The sequence below is a fragment of the Astatotilapia calliptera genome, chromosome 17 (genome assembly GCF_964374335.1).
Source record: "Astatotilapia calliptera chromosome 17, fAstCal68.1, whole genome shotgun sequence".
Lineage (NCBI taxonomy): Eukaryota > Metazoa > Chordata > Actinopteri > Cichliformes > Cichlidae > Astatotilapia > Astatotilapia calliptera.
This window is the reverse complement of record NC_137438.1, coordinates 35,076,573-35,089,394: the sequence shown is the minus strand read 5'-3', so window position 1 is coordinate 35,089,394 and position 12,822 is coordinate 35,076,573. Positions and strand designations below refer to the sequence as shown.

The following is a 12,822-nucleotide window of genomic DNA, read 5'->3' as shown; positions in this document are numbered from 1 at the left end:
CCCGCCCACAAGCGTGAAACAGGCAAACATGGCAGCTTCCACCGACATCATTTTGGGGACCTCAGCGTCCATCGCTGGCATTTTAAATGAAAAACACGGACCTGAACACTTGCAGACTTTAAAAACATTTACAGCTGCGCTGCGGGATGTCGAATACAGGTGAGGTCTGGGTAATTTATTTATGTTTTATACGGAAATGGGCCGTATCAGTGCGGTCCGGCTAAGCTAGCAGTAACTTGAAAATACCCAACTGTCAACTACGCACAGCCAAATATAACGGCACGCCCGGTTTCTGAACTCAGACCTAATAATTGTCGCTGCAGCATAAAAAAACAAAACTAACACATATCAGCAGTATAGCTTCAGTACGTGGTTTTGTACTAAAAGCACATTTTTAAGCATTACTGGCATTGTTTTTCCTGTGCAGGAGCTAACTCTGCTTATTAAAATTTAACGGCCTGTGCACGTGACATTATGCTCCCTTCTGTAGAATTTGTAGCACAGGAGTATCCCGCACATTTGGATTCAAATTGTGAACTTCATTTTTATTTTTTTCTTAATGGAAAAAAGACAGTGTTTCACGCAAGATCCAGCTAATGTAGTGCAAATACCGCGTTATTAACTACATCTGTGTTTTATATCTGGTGGTCTCCCAGTGAGAGTACTGCAAATGAAATGAATATTGTGTATTTGTTCACCTGTTTGTCGTTGTCAGAGATGCTGTGGAGGAGAAGACATTCTCCACTCTTGTGAAGGTCCTGACCAGACTTTGTGAAGAGCTGCAGGCTGCCGGCTTGGACAGTGAGGATGTGCAGACCTTTACCCTGCAGCTCCAGCTGACCGCAGAGTGCTTCAGAGCTCAGAGGAACTCCTGTGTCCAGAGTATACGTAACCAGAGTCTGCTCAGGTATCCCCGACATCACAAAGCAGCATGAGGGGGATCTTTCAGTAAATACAAATTAATTAAGTAAACAATGGTCATAGAGTTTAGTGACTGATTTATTTGGAAACTCTGCTAAAAATCCTTCTTGAGCATTTTTCCTGCTAAAATTTGGCAGTTTATGTTTAAGGAACCTGTACAATTATATCTTTGCAATTGCAGGATTTGTTGAAGTGCTATTTTTGCAGTTTATTATAATATTATGTCAAAGTTTGTTAGATTATTGGGCACCTCCTTTCTTAAGACAAAGAAACACTTGACATAATGTGTCTTTGTCAACTAGGGAACTTGGTTTCATTGATGTATCCCTCAAACTCCTGAGATTTTTATCTACTGTAAATATGGAGATTCCAGATACCATCTTCGAACGTAAGTCTAAAATTCAGCTACTGATGCTTAAGGTACAGTACTTATGTGTTTTTCCTTTGTCCCTTTCAAAGCCAACTAAATTGTTTTGAAGTGAGCTATAGAGGTTGTTAGAGATGGAAGTAGATTGTGCTGTTTTTGTCTTGTGGTGCTCAAATTGTAAAAGAAATTATGACTTTGACTAGTCAAAAAAATATTATGCCTTTTGTGTAGGCAGTTTCATATAAGAACTATTTTCTGTCAACAGTCTACATCCGCCAACCAGAAGAAGTGTGCATCCAGCTAATATTACAACTCAGGTTAGGGGAGGATGTCATTAATGTTTACATCCTGTCACGATGTCACTATCAAGAGCTGTTTTTCTTTTTTCTTTTTTTAGGGTTCTTTGAGTTTTACAAGAAACCGTTCTGTCAAGTTCTTTTGTATTCAAGAGTAGGCAAAAAACTTTAACAGTCTAGAGGGACATAAAAGCAATACACCATGGAGGAAAATGAATGTTGAATGTTTTTTCTTATTTTTGATCGGTTTTCTGTGGCTCAGCTCTTCGCTGTGGCATCCAGTTTCTTGGTAACTTGGCTGTTGGTAACCAGTTGTGCAAAGATGACATTTGGATGATAAGCTTCCCAGACCTTTTCCTGTAAGTTCTGTGTGCCAAAATCTCACCCTCATCTTTTTGTTTGACTCCAAAATCACATGCAGATTCTATATTGGTAATTCTGTCAACCCGAACGTATCCAAACAGGCAGCTGCTTAGCACTGACGATGAGAAGACCGTGAACTACACCTCGATGGTAATCCACACATGCCTGGATGAGGCCAAGGTGGAAGATTTGTCCAAGCCACAGAACATTGAGCTGGCTCTCAGGGTGATGGAGCTCTGCAGGACTCAGCCTGAGCTGGACTGGACGTAAGTGCATCATCATGGTACTAACTTGAAAACTGTTGTTATGCATTAAGGGCATATTTAAGTGCTACTTTCCCTTTGCTATTTATTGATTTTTCAGAGTGCTGATTGCAACACAGCATTTCCTGAAGTCTTCATCGCTGGTGGAGAACATGTACTCTGAAATGTCTCACCATGATCGGTACTTCATTTTTGTTGTTTGGACAAAAACATGAACAATTCATTCAAACAGAATTGTAAAAATAAAGATATGGTTAAATGTATGCTACAACACCTTTCAACCTATTATTATTTTAGTTTGTTTGGTTTTTGCACTGCAGACAATTGATGCACAGAATAGTGGTAAAAACAGCTAATATTTAAATAAAAACTATAGATGCTTCATATAGATGTACATTTTGTTTTTCAGAGTTACTTTATTAGAGCTACTTTTAGCCCAGCTAAGAGAGGAGGGCTCAGAAGACTGTGGCATCCCTCCCAGTGTGGCTCATTTCCTGGCCACTTCCTTCCAGAAAGGTTGTGGTGCTGTGCTCACACTTGCTACGGGTTCTGCGTCCAGTGATGAGGTACAGATCATAAATTCAACACAATTTCCGCGGGTTTTTCACCCTGCGTTTGTTAGTCTTACCCTGTGTGAAATGAATTAACCTATGTTTCAGTCATTTTGACTCAGTATTGTGTCTCAAAAGATTCTTACTCTGTGGACTGCCCCCCGTTTGTTGCAATCCCCTGCAGGTCCTGCAGGAGGCACTAACAGTGATTAGTCTGCTGGATGTGCTGTGTGAGATGACCTCAGACCACAAGCAGTTCATGTTCCTACAGGATCATCCAGACCTTCTAGTAACTACTGTTGGTAAATGAAAAACAGCCATTAAGTCAACAACCGAGCAACAGCAGACATTAAACAGCCCGCAAAGTCCAAATGCTGGAAAGTTTGAGGTTTATCATTTAATCTGTTTCTTAAAGGAGAAAAGCAGAATCTCATTTGTCAAAATCAGCTATAATCTGAATAGCTTTATGCTGCTTCTCAGAAGGTGTTCTGCTTTTCCTGTTGTCTGTCACAAACTGTCCATGCAGAGCTCCTGGAGCAGGTACACGCCACTGGGAAGGCCAGTAAGAATATTTTCAGTGCTGCTCAGAACTTCTCCTTCAGTGGAGATGGAGACTCTTCTTCTTATTCTCCTGTCATCAGCTTTAAGGCACATCTCATCAGGCTCATTGGAAACCTCTGCCACAGCAATACCAACAACCAGAACAAGGTTTGGACAAATGAATGAGTGCAGGGATGGAAGTTTGTGGTGGTACTTGATAACAACTGTGACGAAGAGTGAATGAAAATTTTGCTGTAAGCCATAATTTCCAGATCAGAGGTAGCTCAATGTGCTGAGTCATATTTCCACTTGTCCTCTGTCTTTCCTTGACCTAAAAATCTTACTTCTGCACCTCAGAGTCCTTCATATGCTGCCATTTTAAATATGTTGAGAATTTACATACAGTATTTCATGATTATCCTATTCGTGGGACATAAAGAGAACTTTATGTCTGTCTACCTATCTGTCAGAGACAGACACAGAGTCTTGTACTTAAATCTGTCACATCTGAAGCGTTTCTTTAAGTAAAACTTCAAAATAGCTGCCCAAATAAGTACCCGGAGGCATTTTGAAATAACTGTTAGGTGGGGAAATCTGCTCAAGCACTTTAGCTATTTTTTTCTATCTATCTAGTAGGGGAGAGGAAAAATCTATGCAGTATGGTATCACAATATTTTCCTTGCCATTATTGTCAATAGAGGTACAGCAAAAAATCAGTATTTTATTAAATAATACTGTGAGGATACTTCGTAAAAGATGGCTTATCTCATGCACCATCTTCATGAGATAAATGTTAGCTGAGCAAACAACGCTACCTTCTAATTCAGAGCAAGCTAATGACTCAGTCACAGTAAAAATAGGACAGCAACCATCTTGCATCTACAAAAACATAGCTGGCTGACTGATGATTGTATTGACTTTTTTCATATTGTACTAAATGGCTGCGCAGAGCTTAACAGTCATGACCACTTTTGGTCACAAGGTGATTGCACAGGTCGCCTGATAGGAAGCTGTTCTGCAAACGGTTGCAGTCTGACTTGGAATGACTGCAGTCACTCTCTGAGAGATTATTTTAAATAATTGCTGTTTAATTTATAAATGCAGGAAGACTACCAACACACTACTATGAGTCTGAATGAGCACAATTTGAGGGGACTTGACTCAGCTGAGTGGTTGCATTCTGGTTATATTCCTGTAGAACAGGAAGGTTGCTGAGAGCAAATGTGATACTTAAATGTTTTTTTTTTGTCTATGCAGACTGCAACAGACAGCACTATGTGCCTATTTATTACAGATAATTGCTGTATTGTCAGAAATGGGTTACATGTAATTGCTTGCTTGACACCATGTAATTGTAAAGTGACAGGAGACGGACTCTGTCCGGCAGCATGGATGGCAGGTTTCGGTGACAGTGTTTGTGTGCTTGAATATCTCATTTTGCACTAAAAAAATAACTGAAGTGAGATAACTTTTGTCAGTATCTTTTTATCCGAAAAGAAAGTTAACTTTAGGACATCATTTTCGGCTACAAAAAAATAAATCACAAAATATGTTATTGCAACACTCAGCATATTGCAAAATGTAAAACATCATATTGTCATGATATCTTATCACGTGGTGCCTGTTGATTCCTACCTGTACGTGCTAGCTGTGAAAGATGAGCAGCGGTAAGGTTTTATACGTGGGAATATGGATATTCTCATCATTAGTAAATGTCGGTGCTTATATGCTTCTCTTCCTTGTCTCTCTCCCATCCTCAGTAGGAGGAGGTAAGACACAAGGACGAGTCAAGTGAAGGAAGCGGGGAGACACATTAGCATATTGAAAATTGCCCAAAGCCTCTTTGGTTAGTTTTATAATATGTACTGATAGTTCTGTCAGGAAATTATGGTTTAGAACAATTATCGAATTTAGAAAAGGAAAATATTTACAAACCCTAAAATTTAAATGTTTTTCTTTGCTTACATTTATTCTAGCCTGCTGGTCTGCCCTTCTAATGCGATCCTTGGTCTCCTAGCATTTAAACAAATACCCTTAATCAGTCCAACACAGTTGGAGGGTCAAAAGTGTAAATGTGACTGCGAGGTTTGGGAGGCCGACCTGAATTAGTTTGCTTTGTTTGACCTCTCCACTAAATGATCATGCTCAGAGGCAGGTTTTAGTAAATGGGCTGCTGCATGCAACCTCAAACCAAATCTCCTGAGGAGTGCAAACGAGTGCAAAGTCTAATTGAGCGAGAGGCTGTGGGTTCTTTCAACACAACTCGGTTTTCCGCTCAAATGTGAAACATTAGCTTCTTGTTTATTTTAGAAATCTTATCAGTTTTTCTCAATTGACATCTTTCAGCATGCAGCTATCAGCGTAAAGCACAGATGGGTAATAAAGCAGACAGTATCAACATCACTTTGTAGACTCGGTTGTACTTAATAGGAACAGATTTGTGGAATGCTTGTGGGATGGCCACCCTCAGTTGGCCCCTGTATAATATTTATGGATGCTGATCTGTGGTCTGTCAGTGGTCAGAAATCACCACGTATCTGTTTTCACCCAGATTTCTTCCAGTAAACCAAATGTCGTTCTGTTCACCTTTGGGAGAGATTGTAATTTAAGATGTGCATGCAAAGCAAGGAACTGCTTGTGCCGGACTGAAAGTCAGGGTCCAGCTGCTTGTTATTCATCCCTTTTATGAGTTTAAATATAATTTCAGTAACTTCAGACAATGATTCCTAAAGTGGAAAACGCAGACCTGCGTGCTCTGTGTTTCTTTGACAGTGTAAATGACATTTCCATTTTCTGTAACTCAGCACTTTGTCTTGTTCTGTTGCTCCAGTGTGTTTGGAGAGTAACCGCAACGGCGTGCGGAGGGCATCAGAAAGCAAATACAACAATTAAGCCTATAGAATGAGACACATGATAAAGAACAGATTGTCCTGTTGTGGTGCTCTTAGACTAACCCACAACCACACTGCTTTGTTTGCATGGATGTGAGGCTCTGCTAAGGGCATCTCTGTACTGTTCCTTTGTCTGCTGTTTCTTAACTCGAATCGTGAACCTCGATAAACGTCTCACAAATTCTTTCAGTGTTTAAGTAAGTTTATACAGATTTATTTCCTCCTGAAAAAGAGATATAAAGTAACTAGAGACTGTACAGCAAGACCTTTTGCTATAGTTTTGTTCACTTAATAAGTCATCTCATTAAGAGTATCTGGTTTTATTCTTGCATAAACAATAGACAGTTTGTGGTCTTGATATGTAAATGTTTTTACTTCAGTAGATGCTGAGTACTGATCCAATACCAGTGTTAAATTAAAAATAATGTGTTATTCAAGTTGGTCCAGTTGACATACCTGAGGTATGAGTGGTACTGGTTGATTTTTCAAGAACAAAATTGATGTGCTGAGCTGTAGTAGCTGCAGTGACAGGGATGGACAAGACTGGGAAAGAGTACATCAGAGGGACAGTTCAAAGTTAGAGACACAAGGCTGAGCTGGTTTGGACATGTGCAGAGGAGGGACAGTGGATATATTTCATTAAAGATATTGACGATGGGGCTGCCAGCCTGGAGAAAAAGAGGAAGACCAGAGAGAGACGATTCATGGACGTAATGAAGGCGGATCCACAGAGAGGTCTGGTTTAAAAAGAGGATGCTGAGGATAGTTTGAGATGGAGGTGGATGGAGCAGCCAAAATCATTTTGTATCAAGCTATATCAGGCTCTATTTTTTCCTGATTTTGGAAAGTAGAATTTGGGAATAAATGACCTCCAAGGATAAATATACTAAATTGGCATTTGACGATTTATTTACACTGGTCTCATATTGGTTCAATGTGAGAGTCATCAGGCAGCTGCTTACTGCTGTCATTTATAGTTGTGCTAGTTTTGCCTCATTCAGCTCTGTTTCACTGCGAGTACACCTGCTGAGCCGACAGGTGAAGTGATGATAATGAATCAAGTAGTCAACAACGCCTCACGTTACGTTACAGTAATATGTTACCATTAAAGTTGAACAAACAACAGTGAAAACAAGCAAAAGAAATTGGGTAATTAATTCTAATTCATTAGAAGGTAACACTGTGAAATTAGCTGGGGACCTGGCAGCTGAGTTACTCTATATTTGATATCATTTTCTTATATCCCATAGGTGCGAGAACTTGAAGGCATCCCCCTCATCTTGGATAACTGCAACATTGACAGCAACAATCCTTGTATCCTTTCTGTGAAGTATAAATATGAAGCTGTGGTAATGTAGCCATATTTCATGTTTATTTAAATCATTCTTCATATTTAAGCAAAAAGTTTGTGGGCTCTTTTGCAATTAAGCTTTGTATATTTGTACAGTAAAGGTAGTGGGCTTGCCTGCACAACTTTGCATTGAGCTTTAATTGTTGCAGCATGTACTGGCTGGCAAGGAAAGAGTGCCGAAATGTGAAGAGAGTTATGTTGCTGTTAGGGGTGGGTTTTTATAATCGATTCATCGATTAAAATCGATTCTGGCTTGGATAACGTAAAATCGATTCATTAAAATCCTGAATCGATTTTTTAATATAAATTTATTTTGCCCAAAATGCCAGAATCTCAGGTGACATCTCACAAAATTTTAAGAACCACCAAACAGTTAAGACAGTAAATGAGAGCAGGTACAGGGATTCTGCACATAGACTTAAACACACAGCGCGACCCGCGGATCAGAATCAGTTAGATGTCGCCTTTCTCACGGTCGGGGCTGAAAGCCGACAGCTCGCTGATTCTGATCTGTCGGCGGGTCCGCGCTTTGTGTTCACGCCCTTTATAAGCCGATTCTAAAGCTGTTAGTTTGATCTCTCTCCAAACAATATTGACCGAACCAGCAGCAAAAGAAGATCCAAACGCTTCACATAAACATTGTCATGTTTATGTGACTTTTACTGTTTTGCTTCCACCACGATGCACAGCTCTCTCTCTCTCTCCCTCCCTCTCTCTCTCTCTCTCTCTCTGTACTTCAAGAACAGTTTCCCTTTCTTCATTATTCGCTTGCTTGTTACGCACAAGTCTACTGTTGTTTACAGCGCTGTCGGCTGCTGTTTTTTTCCCTTTTACATTCTTCCGAAAAGAAAACCTCATTTCTGCTGTTCAATACTGAACAAATTTAAACTTTTTAAAATTATTCAAAATGCAAAACGCTTAGCCGTGTCTCTAATAAAACCGCTGTAACGTCAGAGGTGATGTTCATATGTTGATTAATGGTTTTCTTTCGTTTTTGATGTACTGCAGAATATTTTTATAAAATCCCAGGCCAGGAAAATCGCCTTCATGTTTTTCTGTGTTTTATCTTCAGCTACTTTGACACAAAGGCATCTGCTGTGACGCTTACACCTGTGATAAAGTCTTGCGTGTGTCAGCTTCCTTTTTATTGATACAAAAATATGTAAATGTACTGATCTGAATTATAATATTTCTGACTGTCAAAATTTCCCAGATTTAAATCGAATCGAATTAAATCGAATCGTGGATCGAATCGATTCGGGACCTTGTGAATCGGAATTGAATCGATTCTAGAAATCAGTGACGATACCCAGCCCTAGTTGCTGTGCTTGCAGATGGTTGACAGTATCATGTGATGGGTTGCAGTTGGTGTTAAAATGGCTAATTCAACATGCAAATTTTGTTTTGTAAACTTTAAATCCAGTTTAATACACAACCAAAGTAAAATGCTAAACTTTCTTCTTCTATCCAGTGGAGTTACACTTTATTGGGCTTGATTCAATTAGCTGATGGGTACCAGCAGACCTTGGAAGAAAGAAAATAAACAGTTGGTACACTGCGGAGCTCCAGTTTTCACTTATTTATTGCACTAAAAGAAAGTGACGCTTCCAGCACCGCATTCATCAGACCCACAAACCCTGACTTTAAACTGGAGGGAGCTCACACATAATGTATCTTTGTCACAACTTTTTGACAGTCTTTGAGAAAACGCTTATGTCTTCAGGTCATTGATTTTGTTCCCATGTTTATCTTTCATGTCTGCTTACCGACACATCCACACACACAGAACCACAACCCAGTCTATCTACCATTACATCCAAAATGTAGTTATCTAGAAAAAAAAGTGTGTATGGGGTGACCTGAAATGCAAAGTATACACAACCTGTCTGCAAACCCGTTTGTTTGTTAGGCTGTCTTTGAAGTCAATGACCCAGGGAAAATAAAAACTGCTCATGAGTTGAAAGAGCTTGATCTATTTTCCAGGTTTTGTTGGTATTGTATTTTCTTTCTATAACTTGAGGTTACTCTATTCCGTAACCCCTGTTCTCTGATAACATGAGTGAGGTGTCTCACTATGGGGAACGCTCTCTCAGCGTTGTCCTCAGAAGCCTCTATATCATTACTCCAGCCAGTATTGGCTGGCAGTCGTGACGCTTGCGTCAGGGAGGGGCCACCCTCCTCCCTATAAAAGGGTGTGACGCAGCGTCACCCGCCATTCAAGATAAGCTCACCTCTTCCTCGCTTCGTGCAAGGAGGGTGATCTGGTGAGACACCTCACTCATGTTATCAGAGAACAGGGGTTACGGAATAGAGTAACCTCAAGTTCTCTTTCAAACATTCGTTTCGGTGTCTCACTATGGGGATATGCAGACTCCCGTATTGCCAGATAAGCCCATCTGAACGACTGACTGCCAATTTAGGAGGTCTCGTGGGGACCCACACTTAACACAGTGTGGGCTAGAGACGGTGCAGTGACATCCAACCTGTAAAACCTTGCAAAGGTCAAAGGTGAAGCCCAGCTCGCAGCTGCACATATCTCTTCTATAGAGACACCCCTAAAAAGGGCCCAAGAGGTTGCCATCCCTCTGGCAGAATGAGCACGAAGCCCCTCCGGGGGGGGCAGACCCGTGCTGGAATAAGCCAATTGGATCGCCTCAACAATCCAGTGGGAAATGCGTTGTTTGCTAACGGGCTTGCCAAGATGTGGTTTAGCCCAGGAAACAAACAGCTGATCCGACCTCCTGAAAACCTTCGTTCTCTCCATATAGGTACATAAAGCCCTGACTGGACAGAGAGCATGTAGGCGCTCCTGTTCAGGGGAGGAGAAAGGAGGAGGGCAAAAAGCTTCCAGCTCCAATGGGGTGCATTGAAGATAAGGGTTTTTGGGCACAAAGGCCGGATTTGGCCTGAGTGTGACTCTAGAGTTATCCCGTGTGAAGCGGGTGCACTCTTTGTGTATTGACAGCGCATGAATATCACTGACACGCTTCGCAGATGCGAGGGCCAGGAGCAATGCAGTCTTCAAAGACAGGATTTTTATTTCCACCTGGTTTAGTGGTTCAAATGGTGGCTGTGAAACTGCCCCCAGCACCAGGGATAAATCCCACGTGGGAACGAGAGGTTTAGACACTGGGTGGAGCCGTCGTGCCCCTTTCATGAAACGGCAGACTAGCGGGTGATGGCTCACCGGGCCATCTACGAAGCCCACATGGCAGGCTGAAATGGCTGCTAGATATACTTTAATTGTGGAAAAGGCCTTTCCTTTATCTAACAGTTCTTGGAGAAAGGAGAGAATTGTTGTCACAGAGCACTGAAAGGAGAGAGTGTGAGACTTTCCACACCATTCCTCAAATACCCTCCACTTGTTCTCATACAATGATCTTGTGGAGGGGGCTCTAGCACTCTGAATAGTGGCTATAACACCCTGGGGGAGTCCTGCCGTACTCAGATTCAACCCCTCACGGGCCAAGCCCACAGGGCGAGGCGCTCGGGGTGAGGGTGAAAAATCTCCCCCCTGGCTTGGGAGACTAGGTCTCGTCGGAGAGGGAGAGGCCAAGGTTCGCTCCACAAGAGTGGTATGATCTCCGCTAACCAATGGGACCTCATCCACCTTGGGGCGATCAGTATCATTGTTAGCCCTCTCTCTCTCACTCTGGTTAGAGTGGGAGAAATTAAGGCCAGTGGAGGGAACGCATAAAGCAGAGCGTGTGGCCAGTTGTGAGCTAATGCGTCTACCCCTAGCGGAGCCTCCTGGTCCCTCAGGGAGAAATACAGTGGACACTGAGCGTTCTCCCTCGAGGCAAACAGATCGACCTGTGGCTGGCCAAAGCGGGTCCAGATTTGGGTCACCACATGTGGGTGCAGGGTCCAGTCCCCGTACTGCGGGTTTCCCCTGGACATTAAGTCTGCTCCCAAGTTCAGGGCTCCTGGAATGTGAGTGGCTCTCAGTGACAACAGATTGATGCTGCTCCACATGATCAGTCTGCGAGCCAGCATGTGCAAAGGACGGGAACGTAACCCGCCCTGTCTGTTGATGTATGCCACAACAGTGGTGTTGTCTGTTCTGATCAGAACATGGTGGTTTCTCAACAGGGGAAGGAAGTGTCTCAGTGCTAGAAAAGCTGCTAGCAATTCTAGCCAATTTATATGAGCACCCCTCTGTTGTGAGTCCCAGCTGCCGCTCACTGCTCTGCCCTCGTGAGTGGCACCCCAACCCGTGAGACTCGCGTCCGTGGTCACCACCTTTCTGGCTGTGACAGCTCCCAGTGACACCCCCTGAGTGAGAAATGTGGGATTTCTCCAACAGTGGAGTGCTGCAGCGCAGTCTGCTGTCACTCTGATATAGCGGTGGGTATGGCGCTTTCGATTCAGTCTCAGTGATGCAACCCATCGCTGAAATTCCCTCATATGCAGTCTGCCTAGTGGAATGACTGCCAGTGAAGACGCCATTAATCCCAGCATCTGCAGGCATTTTCTGAATGGGAGATATCTTCCCAACTGAAAAATGCCGGCATGTGATAGCATTTTTTTTACTCTGTCCACAGAGAGACACGCTCTGTACGAGGCGGAGTTTAGAGCTATTCCTATGAAAGAGATGGCCTGAGCTGGCTGCAGGACACTCTTTTGGTAGTTTATGGTGAAACCCAGAGCCATCAGATGATCCACTGTCAACCTGGTGTGCTCCCTTCCCATTATTTCTGACTCTGATAGCAGCAGCCAATCGTCTATGTATGTTGCTATGCGGATGCCCCGCCTCTTCAGTGGGGCTATGGCCGCCTCTGTGCATTTCACAAATACCCGAGGGCTCAGTGAGAGACCAAACGGCAGGACCTGGTACTCGTACATTCTGCCCTGAAACGCAAAGCGCAGGAATTTTCTGTGAGGCGGGTAAATAGGGATGTGAAAATATGCGTCCTTCAGGTCTATTGATGTAAACCAATCGCCTGGGCGCACTACATGCAGCAGAGTGGTGGTCGTCAACATCCTGAATTTGTATGACCTCAGATGCTGATTCAGAGCCCGTAGGTCCAGTATCGGACGTAGTCCCCCTCCCTTCTTGGGCACGAGAAAATACCTTGAGTGAAAGCCGCATTGGCTCTGCTCCTGGGGCATTTCTCGTACTGCCCCCTTTGATAGCAAGGTAGTTATTTCTTCTTGCAGGATCCTGGCTGATTCGCCTTTTGCAAGAGAGAAAATCACTTTGTGAAATCTGGGAGGGGTGGTTGCGAATTGCAAACGATAGCCTCGCTCTAATGTCCTCACAACCCATTCTGGCGCAG

General features: G+C 42.8%; 1 protein-coding gene across 1 annotated transcript in view; it reads left to right on the top strand.

Moving 5' to 3' along the window:
* atxn10 (ataxin 10) overlaps positions 1-12,822 on the top strand; it is an 18,073-nt gene continuing 5,251 nt past the window's right edge. The window contains exons 1-10 of the mRNA XM_026146783.2: positions 1-159; positions 716-907; positions 1,224-1,309; positions 1,847-1,943; positions 2,049-2,213; positions 2,311-2,391; positions 2,620-2,776; positions 2,946-3,063; positions 3,288-3,469; positions 7,443-7,506. Coding sequence (XP_026002568.1) covers positions 29-159; positions 716-907; positions 1,224-1,309; positions 1,847-1,943; positions 2,049-2,213; positions 2,311-2,391; positions 2,620-2,776; positions 2,946-3,063; positions 3,288-3,469; positions 7,443-7,506 — 1,273 coding nt within the window. The 5' untranslated portion in view covers positions 1-28. The remainder of the gene's footprint in view (positions 160-715; positions 908-1,223; positions 1,310-1,846; positions 1,944-2,048; positions 2,214-2,310; positions 2,392-2,619; positions 2,777-2,945; positions 3,064-3,287; positions 3,470-7,442; positions 7,507-12,822) is intronic.